Here is an 18289-nt window from a genome sequence, read left to right as displayed (position 1 = left end):
TATCTAGTTGTCCTTTTGACAAGGAATTAACCTTCCAGATTCTCTCACATTTTTATAATAATTTTAATGTTATAACTCCTCCCTAATTGTCCAGGAATGTGAGACAGCACCTGGTCCTGATTGCTCTCAGCACAGGGGCACATCTCATTAGAACCTGTGTTCATTGAGATCCATGTGATTAGTTCTATGACTATCTCAGGCACCATATTGATGTGTGACTGACTTGTAATGTGTTCTGAATACCCTGAATAAGGCAGTTTACCTTCCGAAGCATTGGTTTGTTTACTCTGCGTCTTATAATAAAATATTGGCACTTTGGCTACCAGAGTGTGCGGCCACCTTCTTGTCTCTTAATGATCATTATTTAGTTTATTCTGCCGTTGGCCGGCACCACCATAAGGACTTTGGTGTGCGTAGCATTCACGTACACAGCATAAAAGGGACACAGGCAGACAGACAGATACATGGATCTCCATATGAAGGTACAAAAGGGAGACAGACAGATGGGTACAACGGGTACTCTGACGGGTACAACGAGTATTGCATAACCTTGTGGGATATGCATTCCCAATCTACATCGTTCCTGACTTGGAAGTAGGCCGGTGCACCGGTCTAGTATATATAAAATTCATGGGTTTCTTCTGCTATGGGAAAAAAAACTAATCGTTAATATCCATAACGTATATCAGCAGACACAGACTTGTTTCCAGTCCTTTAGACAAATTCCAGATGTACACACACGCAGATGTACGCACGCATAGACGCATGCACAGCATTGCACACTCACACTCACACACACACACACACACACACACACACACACACACACACACACTTAAACCCACATATAGGGAACCAATAAATACCCGGCATTCTTTCTCAGGCTGTATAAACTACAATTAGGTGAACAGTTGAACACTGTCATTCACTCAAGTATGTAGGGAAAGAATGTGAGTGTGTTTGTCTGTCTGTGTGTGGCCAATGCAAGGTGCCTGCGACCACACTCTCACTTCTGTTATCCTGTAGGTGTCCTTTTAAACATATACATACCGTATGTAGCGTGATAGGTCCCCTTAACCACTTAAACCATATATACTTAGTTTCCCCCAGGGCTGCATACTAGGGCCGCTCCTTTTTTCCCTCAACACCAAATCCAGGGTCGGCGTCACGGGGGGGGGGGGGGGCTCAACGCCCCCTCAACCTGACCATCTCGCCCCCTCAGTCAAGACTGCCAGTTTAAAAAAAAAAAAACTTCTGGTACTTTTTAATTAAGCGTTTCGGCGTCAAGCCTTCCTCAGCGTGTTAAGAAAGTGGTCAGTGGTGTTGTGTGTGCCGGAAGGGACTGACAGACAGACATGACAAGGACTTGAGCTGCTGTCGGTAACGATAAATACATTTAAAAAAATTGTGCACACACTTTGCGCGTGAGCCCCCCACTTATGCACCCCCCCCCCCCCCCCCCCCGTTGCATTGCGAGGCGTTGTGACCAAGTACATCAGTTATTTTCACTGAATGTTTGCCCAAGAATAGGAACGCTAGCCTAGGATTCAAGTGGTTAAAACATAAAAACTTTTTAGATTAAACTTTCTTTTTCAGGACAATGAATCAAGACTTCCGCTCACTGCAGTACTATCTACACAATGAACCAGAGTCAGAGTCAAGGCTAAGGATAAGAGCAACACCTCCTACTGATAATGCTGTTGCACTATCTGTGCACTGCACACACGTGCAGAGGGAAGAATACCATTTTAGAGGCAATGGTACAGTGAAAAGGGGAATGCATGTTTTCTTTAGTTTGCAAAAGCCTGCAGAATGCGCAATACAAGATTGTGTCACACTGTAGAACTCAGCAGACAGCTGAGTTCCATAACATTCTTGCATTCTCATACATATTTAAATATTTTTGATCACCAATAGACAAATAGATTAGATACTTGGTCACCAAGCAGAAATACACTTTGTGTTTCAATGTATTGAGCAGAAATAGAATAAGCAAAAAGACAAGTTTTGAGCTCCTTTCAGCAAAATATCTAAAGGATTTCCTTTGATGAAATCAAATACAACATGGGCAACCTAGAGTAATGCCATAGTTGTACAGAGATTCTATCCCAGGGCTAAGGGAATATTTGCACTACCATTGAAGTGGGCTAGCACCACGTTTAGCCCTGGGCTTCCTTTTCAGGGCCCTAGAAATGGTTGAAAACACTGCGTCTAAATGGCTAGCATGAACAGATTAACTGTAAGTTTTCATGGACAAATCACACTTGTCCTACGCTCCAGGCCAGCGTAAATGTGTATGAACGTATGGGTTAAGCCAGCCCTAGGCTATGCTTAGCCTGGAGCTTGCATTAGCCTGGGCCTAAGCACAGTATGAATACCATTATAGTCTTTTTGAGATGAGCTTACACAAAGAGCCAAACAAAATATACCAAACTCATTGCATTGCCCCCATGAATAAAGGCTGAGCAGCAGCACACGGCACATGTTGTTAGCGGTCAGTGTTCATGTGATTTGCTGAATTACCGTGAGGATAGTTATTTTACCCTGTATGTTTTCCTTTAGGGACTATATAAGCCCGCTACTTTGACACGCTGTAATAAGTAAGCCTTGTTCAAGCTGAGGTGGCTGATAAGACAGGAGCTTATCTCCTGTACCTGCAGCGTGAAACAGCTTAACTACACAAGTACAATTTGCTGAAGAGGACACCAATCCATCACCGGGGCTTATCCTTCATCCATCTATTTGTCTGCAAACTGCCAAGTAGTCCAGCAATATGGGCTGATTTATTTGATTTAGACACTGCAACAAAACCGTAACCAGTAACAGAACACAAACTAAAAAGATAACATTGTGTGTTATGACTTTAACCACTTTAACAACAGTGTGAAAATAACCAGTTTTCAAGCTCGCAACGTGTCGCGATATGGACACAAGTTTGAAAGTGGTTAATTTGCCAAATAGCACTGGGATTCTTATCTTATCTTATAAAAAGCGCATGTCTGCATGGCCTACATTTATTTTCAGCCCCTGGTGATGGCAACTCAAATGTGAAGTCACTGGCATGCTGTGAGGGACAGACTCTCTCCAGTGCCCTGAACACCGAACACATCTACACTGCATATCCCTTTCATCGGCCACAGACTGATCAGTATGACACCCACGCACACACACACTGTAAAATCTGAGACCGTCACTCACACGCACGCATGCACACACGAACGCACGCACGTGTGCGCGCGCACGCACACACACACACACACACACACACACACACACACACACACACACACACACACACACACACACACACACACACACACACACACACACACACACACACACACACACACACACACACACACACACACACACACACACACACACACACACACAGGCTACTGTACTCTCATCCCTCTCTTCTTCCACGTTAGTGTTTATTTGGCTAGTGGACAACTGCCCTCTCCATAAGGGGGTTATGAAGAGGCAGAATTAATGGCCACAGCCCCAGGTGTTACTGCACTGAATGGGGATTAAATGGGATCATAGATTTCCGGGCTGGGATCCACAGGTTTACCATCTCAGATATGGGACAACCTTTCTGCAGCCAAGCAGAATGACGGGGCATCTGGGACAGCACGGTGTTGGGATTTAACACAAGCTTTACAGGGTGTTTAAAAGGGAAATGAATATTCAACCAGAGTGGACGTAATTGTTAAATATTGTTGCCGTGGGTCCAATGTAGTCGTTAGTCACAAGCTCTTGTTAATGTTTTTCACTAGTTAAATATGTGTAAAACCCACAGAGAAAAGTAGACAAAATAGCAGATCTACAATCTAATAACGTTGAGTCTGAATCTGCTACGTGTTGAGAGCTTATAGATCAGCTATTTTTGCGTGACACTGTTGTATGATGAAGTAGGGCATTCATCTACGGGGTGGGGGGGGGGGGGACATAAAAAGTTGAAATATGGAGATACAAGGTTTCCACCCAACATATAATATAAAAAAATATATATAAAAATCAGAATGATATATTGCCTCAGATAGCTCCATATTACAATAATAATAAACTTAAATGGAATAGTACTTTCTAAAACAGTTACAAAGCACAAAAGGATAAAGAAAAGTGTGTGAGAAAAAGAGCATAAAATGATAAGAACCCTAAAACTGTAATCAGGGAGTAAAAGCAAGTCTATAAAAAGAGTAATTTAAGAAGTGATTTAAAAGAGAACACCGAATTTGTTAGCCTGATGTTAGGTAGTCCAGGGGCCCTATAGTGACAAAGGCCTGATTCACCTTTTGTTCTTCAGTCTAGACTTTGGAACGACCAGAAGGGCCTTTTTACCCCGAGGATCTCAGGCTGTGCTCCTGCTCATATGGGGTTAAATGTCGCTGATGTAGGAAGGGGCTAGACTAACCATGCCTTTCTTTGGCTATTCAAAAAATAGCAGATCTACAAGCTCATAGCACGGCACAGAGTGCCGTGCTATGAGCTTGAATATCTGCTATTTTTGAATAGCCAAAGACATCTAAAATGACAGAGATGCGTACCCGTATTGAATGGGTTAACAGCAATCAATAAAATCTTCAAATCAATTCTAAAACTAATAGGTAACCAATGAAGGGAGGCAAAAATTGGTGTAATGTTCCCTGTTTCTGTTGATTTTCACTCCTCTGCGTTTCCCTGGGGAATGTAACCACTACAGTGTGAGAGGAGGAAACAGAAATCCCTTAACGCCAGCGGAACTCTTCTTAAAATAATTCAGCTTATCCAAGGAAGGAAATCTGGGACCTTGGTCGAGTCTAGTGTTCACCTACATACCCAAACAGTCAGTTCAGATCTCTGTACTCACTCACTGCATCCACTGCAATGCAGACAACTGGAGTGTGTGCCAAGACCAATAAGCTACGCTTGTGATGCTCATGTAACACATTATTCAACTCTCACTCCTATGGCTCAGCAATGCAGAAACTCTTCCCATGTACCTGCGAAAGTCACCCTAAACTCATATATATTAGTTTTTATTGATTTTTTTATAAGACATAACAGACAGATACATCAACAAGACACCAGACTATAATGCATGATGAACTTGAGTAATTAACGTATCATAATGATGTAAATCACCATAAACTTACTGCACAATCTATCCCACTGGATGCCCCAAAACACATGCATTCGGTATAACAAGTTGAGCAGAGCTAAAATTATGATGGCAAGCGGTGTAAACTAATTTAATTTCACACATACCAAGTTTGTATCACATGACTGTAAACTTAGCCTACATTGTAAGAGAATGTCTTTGAAATGTTGCTTGTTATGTTTGGGCTCTTTTTCCCTTCTATATTATCCGTTTCAAATTTGAAGGCAGTGGCCTGACCACTTCAAAGGAAGCTCTGTGTCTCATTCATTCACTGCAGTCCAACCAAAGCACGCAATGCGCATCTCGCCAAAGCACAGCTGCAACCCAACTGTCAATATTTGATCAAAAGACACTTGAATTAGTAAAGAGACAGGTTATCTGAAGACTGATGCATACACAACTGTGTGATAAGGCAAAGAACCTAAAGGCAAGGGGTCAAAGCTTCACTTTACGTACACTCAAGAAGAAAGAAGGAAAGAAGGAAAGAAGGAAAGAAAGAAAGAAAGAAAGAAAGAAAGAAAGAATGAAAGAAAAACATTCGACTCAATCATAAGTTTGATTGGGGTGCCTCTTATTCTCAGAAAGAATTCAGCACATTATTATTTCTGAACTTAGTGCGCAACGTACAGTATATGCATCAATTATAAGAAATTCTGCATAGATAACTCTTCCATTGTTGCTCCGACTTATCCACAAAGTAAAATCAAATGAGGGTCCATTTGGTGTACACTCCTGATGTTAAATTAACACTCAGGATTTTACAGCACACATAGACCAGCTGAGCTGCAGCCCCAGAAAGAATTCCAGTCTACTTTCCCCACTGCATTTAACACAGACAATAAAACAAGGAGTACAAAGTGAAAAGTGGCAATAAAGCACAGCAGCGAGGACTGCCATGGAGTCAGAGTTCAGCATAGCGGAGAACAAGTGCTTCCTGAAGCGCCATAATAACCTGACCCCTTTTTCCACTGGAAACCTGCTAATGTCAATCACCACAGCATTTCCTCCTAGCTGTGTGACATTTCCTGATGAATTGCCTTTCCCCGAATTTCCTCTGCTTTTTGTAGCTACAGGGACTCAGGTCTAATGTCTGTCTGGGAAGTTGTAATGTCAACCTATAATGGGCTTGAGTTGAGGAAGTTGGTACAGCTCATCCCTCTATTAGAAATACTACCCCCTCATCTAATTCAAGGGCTTTATCATTGGCTGCATTGGTAAGGGGGGCCATCTGTCATGCTGGCAAGCACAAGACATGTGGGCTTTGATTGGAGAGAGGCTCAGTGCCCAGAGATGAAGCTATGTATACTCCTTGCTAGCACGACTGACACCTGCAATGCCGGTGCCTGTTGACATGAATCACATGGTTAAGGCCTACTTTTCCAACGGGGTTGTGGTTGTCAAGTGTGGACGACACTGGACGTCACAAACAATGTTATGTGTGGATGTGTGAAAATGCTGCAGAAGTCACTACTCACAGGGGTTGTGTGGCTGAGTTTGGGTAAAAGCACAAGGACACAAGTTGCCACTACACAGTTATTCAAGGGGAAAGTGTCAAATTGAAATTCTTTCCAATTCCCTGCATATAAATACATTTTCTTGGCATTTTTGTCTCTTTTCCAAACCACTTCTCACTAACTTATCAGCAATTTGTATTCTCTTAATCTTGCAATTGTTTCTGATTAGGTAATATTTCAATGGCCCTTTTACCATATATTTCAGATCCGCAAGAATCCGCAATAATTGAATACTTGTTCCAGAAGAAGAGTTTTGGAAGGACTAAACTAGAGTTGATGTTATGTGTTTCATTAGCCCACATGCCAAATTGCCAATTACTGTGGAAAACAAAGCACCGGAAAATACCGTCCATCCCTTGTGACCATATAAACACACAACACAATTTCAGGAATGGTAGTCTGTTGTTAGAAAACAATGAGATTTTGATCTCTATTAAAATCATCTTTTACACAGAGATGACTGCCAGGTAAAGAAAAAACAAGTCCTCGGTTTGCCTTTGAAAATTGTGGAAAGACAGCCCAACTGACTGAGTGGCTTATTCTAGCTAGGTGGTCACTGCTAAAACTAGTGATATCTGCCAGGCCGGGTTGTCTACCCAGGGCTATGTCAGTCATAGGGTGCAGCCGTCAGGACACAAGGAAGCTGCGGGGAATGAGTTTGTACAACAGACGGTGCAACTTTTTGTGTTTATGGTCTATGGGCATAAGTGACTTTTGGAGGTGTGCTGTATAGAGGCCCCGCCCTCAACATGCAATTCCAATTTGGGGATGATTGAAGATATATGCCGTTTTCGTAAGAAATAGGCCCACTGATAATTTTGTGAATCTAATTATAGACAAACTATATGGAGTATGAAAACCTTTTTTGACGGTCATTGTCACATAACGCACAAGAGCAGTTTGTGCCTAATTTGGGGAAACAAAATCATGTTTCTGCAACAAACAGTGATTTGTCCCATTTCTAGTGCCCCCTATGGGTGGAAGTGAAATTGCTTTTGGCTCTGCTTTGTTTAGAGGATCCTCAGTGTGTGATACAAATTTGAGGCTTTTAATTTTATGCCTTTATTTGACAGGACAGTAGGCTGACAGGAAACTGGGAGAGAGACGGGGGGGAGACACACAGCAAAGGTCGTCGTATGTGGTAAGCGCCTGGACCGTTAGGCCAGCGGGCACCCAGTGTGATACAAATTTGGAAGCGTAGATAAATGTCAAATGGGCAGTAGAACGTTGCACTAATGATTACCAGTCACTGAACAAAGATGATATAGATGTGACAGAAACTACATTTTAGTTTTAGCCACTCTCTACCGCATGTCATACATACACTATGTATAAGTGTATGTACATGCACTCTGTCATCCTATGACTTGAAGAAGTTTTCTGGGTGGATGCTATTTTCTCATTAAACTACAGTTTTTAAAGTTCAGCACCTCAGCTAAGCCTCAAACCAAACTTTTTTTTAATATCACTTAGTTACTGAAATAACATGATTTAACCTGAGCTATCTATTAAGAGGCTATATGTCAACATGCTAAGAGGCAGGCCGATGCATTACAAAGTCAGCCTCTGATTAATGAAGCTCAAGAAGACAGGCATGTCCTATCTTTGCGATAACAAGGGTAGTCCTGAGGGCATTGCACTCACACAGGCCTGCTGATCAGCCGGCTCCCTTCATCGCTAAGTCCACCGCTGCAGGTTTTACAGTGATCTGACAAGCGGAGTACAGTGAAGGACTCGTTTTGCTTTAGAAGCCGTGTGGCTTGATATTAAGGAGAGACGTGTGAAGAATAGCAACCAGCAGTCAGGATGGAATGACAGCAGCCTCTGGGGAGAAGGCCCCGCTTCATCCATGCGATTGAGCCAACATGACCTATAGTAAGCTGTGCAACCACAGAGCATGGCAGGGCAAGCTAACACTACAATCGATATATAGCACTATACTCTGGTACTAATTATACGTTCATGACAAAGAAATATCCTTACAGTTACTTATGTATATCTAATGTTACAATACTGCACGCACAGACCTTCCTCCTCTCCAGTAGTGTAAAGTAACTAAGTACATTTACTCAAGTACTGTACTTAAGTACAATTTTGAGGTATTTTTACTTCTACTCCACTACATCTCAGAGGCAAATGTTATCATTTTACTTCAAAACTTTAGTTTCTAGTTACTTTACAGATTTTGATTATTATTACAAAACATGCATTAACCACTTCAGCCCAATATACATTTAGGCTATCTGAAAATAGACGATCTACAAGCTCACATTGCGTCACGATGCAACGCATTGTGAGCTTGTAGATCTGCTATTTTCAAAAGACTTCTATACATTTCATACATTTGAAAACTTGTGAAATGGGACATTCTGCATAAATGAGTACCGGTACTTTCTACTTTTGGTACTTTAAGTACATTTTGATGCCAATCCTTTTGCACTTTTACTCAAGTAAATTTGGAATTTGTATTTCCATATTGCAGTATTGATACTTTTACTTAAGTAAAACATTTGAGTACTTTTTCCACCACTGCTCCTCTCACGCAGGCTTGAATAAACGCAGCATGATTGCATGGTGGTAAACTTAACAAAGGGGTGGTGGGGAAAGGGAGGAAGTCTTCAATCCCAAACAATTACCCCAACTATTGGAATCATCAGCTTGAGTCATTACTCCTTCTTATCTCTGGACCCCATGCAAGAGCTTTACAGCTGCTGGCAAATAATTGATCCGCAAATTAGTGCAAATTATGCATTTGTTGGCCTCTACAAGCAAATTTAACAGTGCTGGTGGGAAAGTGGTTCTTTGGGATGCGATCCTCCAGGATTTGTGCTTGTCAATAATGACAGGGAAGGGAAGGGAACAGAAGAGAAAGAACAAAAGAGAAAGAGACCAAGGATTGAGGGAATGGAAGGATATAGTGTGCAATGTTCTGATTAACTAATCCCAGGCTTAATGGTCAAAGAGTCATCCTAATCAGTATGTACCAGTACGTGGTGTGTGTGTGTGTGTGTGTGTGTGTGTGTGTGTGTGTGTGTGTGTGTGTGTGTGTGTGTGTGTGTGTGTGTGTGTGTGTGTGTGTGTGTGTGTGTGTGTGTGTGTGAGCAAAGCGGTTTGCTTCTGTTTGTGTTTATCAATGAATGTATGCCATGCATGATTGTGTACGCACATACATGCGTGCGTGCGTGCAAGTGTGTGTGTGGTGAGCAAAGAGATTTGCTTCTGTTAGTGTTTATCAATGAATGTGTGTGTGTGTGTGTGTGTGTGTGTGTGTTTTCTTGTGTTTATCAACGTGCGTGCGTGCGTGCGTGTGTGCGTGCGTGTTTGTGCGAGCGTGCGTGTGTAAGTGTGTGCGGTGAGCAAAGACGTTTTCTTCTTTTCTTGTGTTTATCAACGTACGTGCGTGCGTGCGTGCGTGCGTGCGTGCGTGCGTGCGTGCGTGCGTGCGTGCGTGCGTGCGTGCGTGCGTGCGTGCGTGCGTGCGTGCGTGCGTGCGTGCGTGCGTGCGTGTAAAGGAAGAAGGGGAGGGGGATTGTGAGTGTGTATGTGTGTGCGTGTGCGTGTGGTGTGCGTGTGTGAGTGAGTGTGTGTGATATGTATGTTTGTGTGAGAGTGTATAAGTATACATCCATGTGTGTACTCAATTGTGAAAGTGAGACAATTCTGGAGGAGCAACTGAAACCGTATTGATTACTGCTATTGATCAATTGCTGCCTGACTGGAGCTGCAATAGATCGCATGGAGCTAACTGAATCCCTGCGACCTATGACCTTCTATCATCATGACCTTTTAAAGCTGTCCTTTCAAAATATTAATTTGCCCAATTACTCTCGAAACCAAATCCTTATTGGATACTATAAATAGCATCGATGTGAATATGTGAAATATGCCAGTTTTCCCCTCATTGAAATTCTTCTGAACAGATGGAATAGTTGTAGGGTCACATGGCACTAACAGTATATTTTTCATAGGGACACTTCTGAAAGTCTGAGAGTGAAGCCATCTGCCTCAAGTCCCTCAGTCCATCTTGACTGTGGGAGGAGGGAGCAGCCTGATCGCCCAGATTAAACACACACTCCAGGACTGGGCGCCTGCCTGGGATTTCTTCCCATCTCAAATATAATGTAAACTCATGGCCACGAGAAGAAGAAAGAAAATTTGACAAGTTTATTTACAGACCTAATTATCCACAACTGACAGCTCTGCCTCAGCGCAAAGTCATAGCTAGACGCTGACCTGCAAACAGGAAGCTTAGGCCAAAAGAAAACAAATTGCCGGCAGAAAACCACAAACCCAGGAGAATCATTTTGGCTTGTATGTTGGTATTATATCCGTAACTGGAGCCAAGTCTGAAGTTGTAATCACAAGTCAAAAGGACATCCTACCAGTTTCCATGGCTTGAAGTGAAATATAAAGTGAATACTTCTTTTGTTTTCGGTAGGATCTGAATAGGTCAATGTATGAATGAATAGTTAATGTAACAGCTACAGTTACAATATATCAATGAAATGACTAAATGTTTCAGTGCACACTAATTCGTTTCAGCAGATCTGCTAAATTAACTGAGGTGGCAGTGACACTAAAAGTGTAATAAAACTTCATGCTTAGTATTTTAGCTTAATGCGTGTATGCTCAATATAATTTGTCACTTAACATCTCAAGTCATTCCTGTGTTATTCATTTCGGTGATTAATTTTGGTTGGTCATTCATTATCGCTTTCAATGAGTAATAACATTAGCTAAATTAAGATTTATGGGACCATGCAGCTGAATTAGTTGTCTGAACAACACTGGTACAGTATATATATATATATATATATATATATATATATATATATATATATATATATATATAAATATAGTAAGTAGAGATGAACAGGGGGTAAAAATCCCTTGGGCAAGACTCTCTATTCAGACACACTTTCCCGACACCTCTGTAAGAGAGTGTGTGTGTGTGTGTGTGTGTGTGTGTGTGTGTGTGTGTGTGTGTGTGTGTGTGTGTGTGTGTGTGTGTGTGTGTGTGTGTGTGTGTGTGTGTGCGCGTACACGTGCGCGTGCGCGTGCGTGCGTGTGCGTGCACGTGCGTGTGTATGTGAGCACGAGCGTATGTGTGTGTGAGCGTGCGCGCGTGCTAGAGAGAGAGAGAGAGAGAGAGAGAGAGAGAGAGAGAGAGAGAGAGAGAGAGAACCTGTGAACTCCAGGCCCACAGGCGCTTATTAAAACCCTCCCTAGCTTCCTTTCCTTCCCTTAGGGCAGGCAACCCTGCTTGGCCTCACAGCATCACAGGACACCAAAATGTAAACAAGGAAAGCAATAAGGAAACAGCTTTCAGTGCACAATCCAAGAGCACACATATTAACGAGCTTACACAAACACTATTATCTATGAATGTATGCAATAACACTCACACTCACACTCACACATGCAAAGGACAGAGAGATTTCCACTCTGAAACGCTGCTTCAGTGGTTTCAAAGATGTACAGTCTACACAAACAGTATACACAGGTCTCCACAGAAACGCCAGATCTCCTGCTCAAAACATGCCCGTGTCTAACAAAGCTCAGTTGTTATTACTTATTTCCATAATGGGCTCACCCATGTGCAAGATGTGAGTGTGTGCGTGTGTTTGATGTGAGCATTAACAAAGCAAGCATAATGAAAGGTGAGACGGTAATCGCTTCACATATTCACCTCCTGGTGAACTCGGCCAACGAAAATACAACCTCTGCAGCTCAGACACGAATCCCAAACCCAGAATGTCTGAAGGAAGAGTGAGAAGGAGATGGACTGCTGTGAGACCATTAGGGCACAGCTGAGAAATGAGGTTGTGACCAGCAGGAGGGAATGAAGGAACACATATGGTACATATAGCTCAAGCAGTGTGCCTTTTCGAAAAAGTTAAATAAAAAATCATTTTCAAGAGACACGTAGCATGAATGAAGCTGCAAGCTAATCGCTGCCAGGCAGATACAAGAGTTCACAAACAAATACACTGGAAAGGGGGGGGGGTGGGGGCGGGGTGGGCGGCGACAGCCCTCCTACTGTATTTCCATTTCCCCAACTTCCTCCGCCCACATTACATCATGGTGTTTTCCAGCAAATAAAATACATAAGTGGAAGATGCTTTCCAAGCAAACTGGACTCCGACGGCTCTTCCTCATTAGCCGTTTTATTTCTGGAGAAGAACAGAAGGAAGCTGAAAGGTTCGTTGAAGGAGGCTTATCAAAGAAGGCCCCGTTAGTGTAAAAGATGTCCCGTCAGCTCCATCATCCATGGAGGAGAAGTCCTCATTAGAGGTGGTGCTCAGCTCATCACTGTCAGCATCAAAGACTACAGACTAGACCACAGGGAGCCTCATTAGCTTAGGGATGACATTGCAGTACACCCTCCTCCACCAACCCCACAACCCCAAGTCAGGCCAGATTACTCTAGATCCACCATTCCATATTACAATTTTGACATTTAGCAGACGCCCTTATGATCCAGAGAGACTTACAAAGTGCAAGGTCTCAGAGTAAGTGGAGTGCCTCTGATGTTACGTATGATTCACCATGTGTGTACGTGTTGTGCATGTACGCGCATGTACAGTGTACGTGTTGTGTCACAACAACAGCCCGACTCTTGAGTGTTCGGTAAGCAGCACGAGCATGTGTGCAGCATGTGAACCGTGCTCTGTATTGAGCTAATCCCAGCACGACAGCCATGGTGTCTCCATGAAACCGTTCCCGGTGGAATACCTGTACACGATGAATGGATAGAATCAGGCTGTGGTATACTGTTCTCTCTTAAACGCAATTCGCTATTGGCAGTGCAGTACACGGATGAGCAACTCTCATGCTAAATTAGGCCTCAGAGGATCCAGATATTGGAAAACCATATGCTCCTTTGAAACCATTATGTCAAGGCTGCAATAGCCATTTAGATGAAGAGATACGTAACGGATGGAACAAATCTCAATTCAACCCTGTTTAACTTTTTAAAACATGGTTTCCCAATCCAGAGAGGTGGTATGAGCTGGTATGGGCTGCTTGGCATCGAGTTACTGCATCACTCCGGGGACACATAATGAGTATTTACGGGTTGAATAAATCTCTTCCTGCATAAGCATATGGTTTTAATGGGCACCATTTAGACTATTACGTGTCATCCAATTACTGTTGGCAGATTTATTATGCAGAGATGAAACTCATAGTGGGGGGGGGGCACTACCAGGTAGCCCTACAAGGTTTGATGCCTGCACTGTGGAGACGTAGCACACCTGGGTGAGCTCACTGTCCTGCTAATGGGCTGCTGTTTGTTTTTTACAGTGGTGTTGAGAAGGAGAGACAAAGAGAATGCGTCTCATATGTTAAAGACAAATTTATGCGGCGCAACTGGATACAGGGAAACTGGGGCAAATATTGAAGGCCACGCACGTGAGCCCAGCTCTATCTCTGGCTCACACCTACAACTTATACTACCCCTGTAATCTGTTTTGTGATAAGGAGACATGGCAAGTGCCAACGTGTGTGTTTATAGTGTGCACACACACATATATATGGCTCAAATAGCCTGCATATGGGAACTGTTGTGTGTATCTTCAATCCCACTTATTCTGACTGCTGAACCATTTGACTGCTGGCTCAACACTATTCTGTCGCCCCCCCCCCCCTCTCCCCCAAGTGGCAAGCAGGTTCTCAACAAGCCTGCTACAGTATGTACTCATTCAACCAAAGCCATAATCACTGTTTCCAGTGCTGTCAATAGTGATTGTCAATAATTTGATTTCCAGCAGCCCAAATATAGTCCAGATATCTTCAAGCAAACTGTGCTGCAATAGCTGGCACCCCCTGAAGATGTTCTTCTTTTTTTCCCCCGGATCCCCAGCATGAGTGCCTAAATTTCTACTGTTGATCTATAACAGAAAGCTCATTTTGGAAGGCGAGATATGTGTTTCCCTTCTCAATTTCATGCCATTTCAACCAGTAGGTGTCCTACCTGACCACAGGAACTAAATGTCTCAATAGAAGAGCAGGAAGACCACCTTCCAGCCACAGCAGTTGTGTTAAACTGTATACCAGCATACATATTGTCTAAAATAATGTTTTGTTCTCTGGGAAACAAATTATGGATTGCAGCTTTAAGCTAGGTTTCAAACTGTTTCCTTGTTAAGGACGACTTCACCCATTTTCAACGTATCTTTATATAATTGGTCCTCTCTAATGCTCATGATAATATGGTACCATTTCTTTCTACTCACTCTGTGTCTCATAGAAGGGGCTGTGGACAGTTCAGAAACCTGCCTACCAGTGACATCATCGTTAGGCAGGTTATTTTTTTTTAAAACAAGATTATTTTTTTTTGCATGCCAACTTGCCAGGAATATAAAGCCTGCAGTTTCTATTAGTTTGGATTCCGCATGTCACTGGTAGGCAGGTTTCTGAACTGTCCACAGGCCTCCTCTGAGACACAGAAACAGTAGGAAAAAATGATACCATATAATTATGAGCATTACAGTGAGGACCAATTATATGAAGATGAAGTTGAAAATGGTTGAAGTCGTCCTTTAAGCTTTTTTCAAATGGTTTGATTGGGTGTTGGTTCTCTCTCAGTGGTAAGGCCAGAGAAGATAGGTGGCGGATTGGAACAAAAATGTCCTTTCATTGGAATGCCCTGGGTCCATTCATAAGTATTAGTATTGATTATTTTAATAGGGACAGATACAAATGCATCATTGACAAATTGGAATACACAACTATCAGACGTGTTGTAACATAATCTCTCATCCGCTAACGGCAGAATCTGTCAGCAGTCAGCACCACTGCCTCACACAATGTAATGTTGTTGTTAGTAGGAATAAACACAGAAGCACCCGGGAGGAAGCGGAATAAGAAAGGGGAGGAGCCAAACCAAGTTCCTGTTTCTACACAAAAAAAGGAGGTGGTGCCCCCAGAGGCAAAAACTGTTTTCGTTTTTTTACCGAATGGGTTCCGAGATTGGTTGTAACATAGTGTTTGTAGCTTATATTCATTTTCAACAACTGTCCCTAGGAACTCTCCAGTACCTCCTGTAAAATGCTGAGTGTTCATTTAACTCGAGGTTACAAATAGACCCAATGAGTCCATTTGTACACTCTCAAATTAAATTAACACTCACTATTTTGCAGTGCTAAGGAATTGACAAGAATTCATGAATATGTTTCATTTCTTTTCTGTCAGTTTTGGAAGGAAATTATAATTTCCTTTTTATTAAAATGGTTGGAGGACTTCCAGGTGTCCAATTAAACATGCAGTTTGAGCCGAACAGCAGTGTTACATACTCTATCTCTGCTATTAAAAAAATGCTATTGTAATTGTAACTTTTTATTTAATTTTAGTTTTAGTTTATAACTATTGCTATAATATATTCATGTTATAACATGAATGCTATATCTCAGAATGGCATTCCAGAGCACAACATCAAATGTTAGGGATTCATATCCTGTAAGTTAAACTGAAATGCCTGTAAACATAGAGAACATACAGTACTGAATTCTCAAAGCAAGATGCCCTCCACAACTAATCAGCAGGCATCACCTGTCCCAGCTACAGCTGCTGCATGCACCCTGGCTGGGATGTAAAGGCATGTCAACATAGGAGCATAATGTGTCTGTTACTCATTCATCCTCTACTCAGCAGCTTGCTGACCTATGCCCTAATAACACTTTGTATGTGTCCTCTTGTTAAATATTACAGTGTTCAGTCTTATATGCATGAGATAATGCATAATGGTGAATGAGACCTTAACAGGGTAGCCCATGTGGTTCTCAAACCTTTTAATTTCGATGACCCCCATAACTCTGAGTGTACAAATGGAACCAAATGGACCCTTAAGGGTCCATTTGGTTCCATTTGTACACTCTCAGAGTTACAGACCTGTAAGGGTCCATTTGGAACCACCTCAAGGAACCCTGAGGGTCCCTGCACCCCACTTTGAGAACCACTGGCTGTCGGATTTAGGCTATTACTACAAGGCTATTGCTCTACCATCGGGGTTGATTGCTGAAACATGGGATGTCAGCAATCACGGGCATTTAATGTTACTTCTTAGCTGGCAAACAAAGAAAAAAATTACATTAAGGATAGTCAGAAACTTGTGAACTTTGACTGTTCATCTCTCTCTCTCTCTCTCTCTCTCTCTCTCTCTCGCTCTCTCTCTCTCTCTCTCTCTCTCTCTCTCTCGTTTATCTTCTCAATTTCTAGTGTAAGTAACACACAACAAGCACAAGCTGCATTCACTGATTATTTGCAAACTTTTGAACCAGTATAAACATACCTGAACAAATCTGAAGAATTGCCAGTAGAAAGTAAATTCCAATTGAACTCGCTGTCATCGTTCCAGAGCAGACGAGGGTATGAATTAGTTAACTAATCCACAAACTGTAACGAAAACAATATGTTCATAAAAAAAAAGGGGGAAACTTTTACATCGGTCCCTCCTAATACCGCACGGTCTCCGTTGAACTTCAGAGCGCTGCTGCAAATGTCGATGTCGGGATGGAAGAGATCGTCCTCCTACGGGACGATATCGCTCAAAACCTCCTCAAAATAGGTTTTTTTTCCTCCTCCAAACGCGCATCTCTTAAAAGTTCCGAACAGTCAGTGATATTATTGCTGACTTCTGTTGAAATACTCCACTTGACATCACTTATATAGTTGGACATGCATGCTCTGCCTCTGGTCCCGATCTGCTCCGCAATTCCAGATGAAAATAATTCATCGGACTTCATCGATGATGATCAGTCTCAGTCAGATCATGTAGAATCACAGAGTGTTCCACAGACACAGTTTAGGTGCATCTGTCGTAGAGTAGGCTATCGTTATTTATGAATCCAAACTATACAGAGGCGTCCGAGTGCAGTCAGTCAGTCAGTCACACAGATGCTGTAAAGTGTGTTAGAGTTGTCCCTGTTGTAGCGCTGGCTGGCCGAGCGCCTCTGTTTCTCCACAATGTTGGCATGCTTCTTAGTCAAAGGGGATTCTCAATGAAGCAGTGGTGGAAAAAGTACTTCATTTATTTTTACTTAAGTAAAAGTATCAATACTGCAATGTAGAAACACTCTTAGACAAGTAAAAAGTTTGGAATTCAAAATTTACTTGAGTAAAAGTACAAAAGTATTGGAATCAAAATGTAGGCTACTTAAAGTACCGAAAGTAGTCATTATGCAGAATGTCTTTTCACAAGTTTTCAAAGGTATAAAATGTCTAAAACATTTTTGAAAATAGCAGACCTACAAGCTCACAGCTGAGCTGAGCTGCCTTGCATCAAGAGGCATTCGCTTAGAGCTTGTAGATCTGCTATTTTCAAATGTCCGAAATGTATATAGGGCTGAAGTGGGTAATGTATGTTTTGTAATAATAATCAAAATCTACAAAGTAACTAGTAACTGAAGTAAAAGTACTGAAAATTGGAAATACTCCAGTAAAGTATAAATACCTCAACATTTTACTTAAGTAGGCTACAGTACTTGAGTAAATGTACTTAGTTACTTTACACCACTGGTCCTTAGGCATATAACTGATATAAGGCAATATTTCTGCTGGGCAATAGCCTATAGGCTAATGAACACACTTTTTAACACCACCCCACACCCGTGAAACTTAAGAAGACGTCAAG

At 42.2% G+C, this 18289-nt stretch overlaps 1 protein-coding gene across 1 annotated transcript in view; it reads right to left on the bottom strand.

The window, feature by feature from the left end:
• The window catches only part of LOC308090406 (roundabout homolog 1-like), a 107051-nt gene extending 89482 nt beyond the window's left edge, over nucleotides 1–17569 (bottom strand). Inside the window, exon 1 of the mRNA XM_080435567.1 lies at nucleotides 16949–17569. Coding sequence (XP_080291693.1) covers nucleotides 16949–17006 — 58 coding nt within the window. The 5' untranslated portion in view covers nucleotides 17007–17569. The remainder of the gene's footprint in view (nucleotides 1–16948) is intronic.
• Nucleotides 17570–18289: the final 720 nt, after the last annotated feature.

This window comes from Gymnoscopelus braueri, assembly GCF_963280865.1.
Source record: "Gymnoscopelus braueri genome assembly, chromosome: 8".
NCBI classification, from domain to species: domain Eukaryota; kingdom Metazoa; phylum Chordata; class Actinopteri; order Myctophiformes; family Myctophidae; genus Gymnoscopelus; species Gymnoscopelus braueri.
The sequence above is the reverse complement of the archived record's forward strand: the minus strand, read 5'-3'. Positions and strand labels throughout refer to the sequence as shown.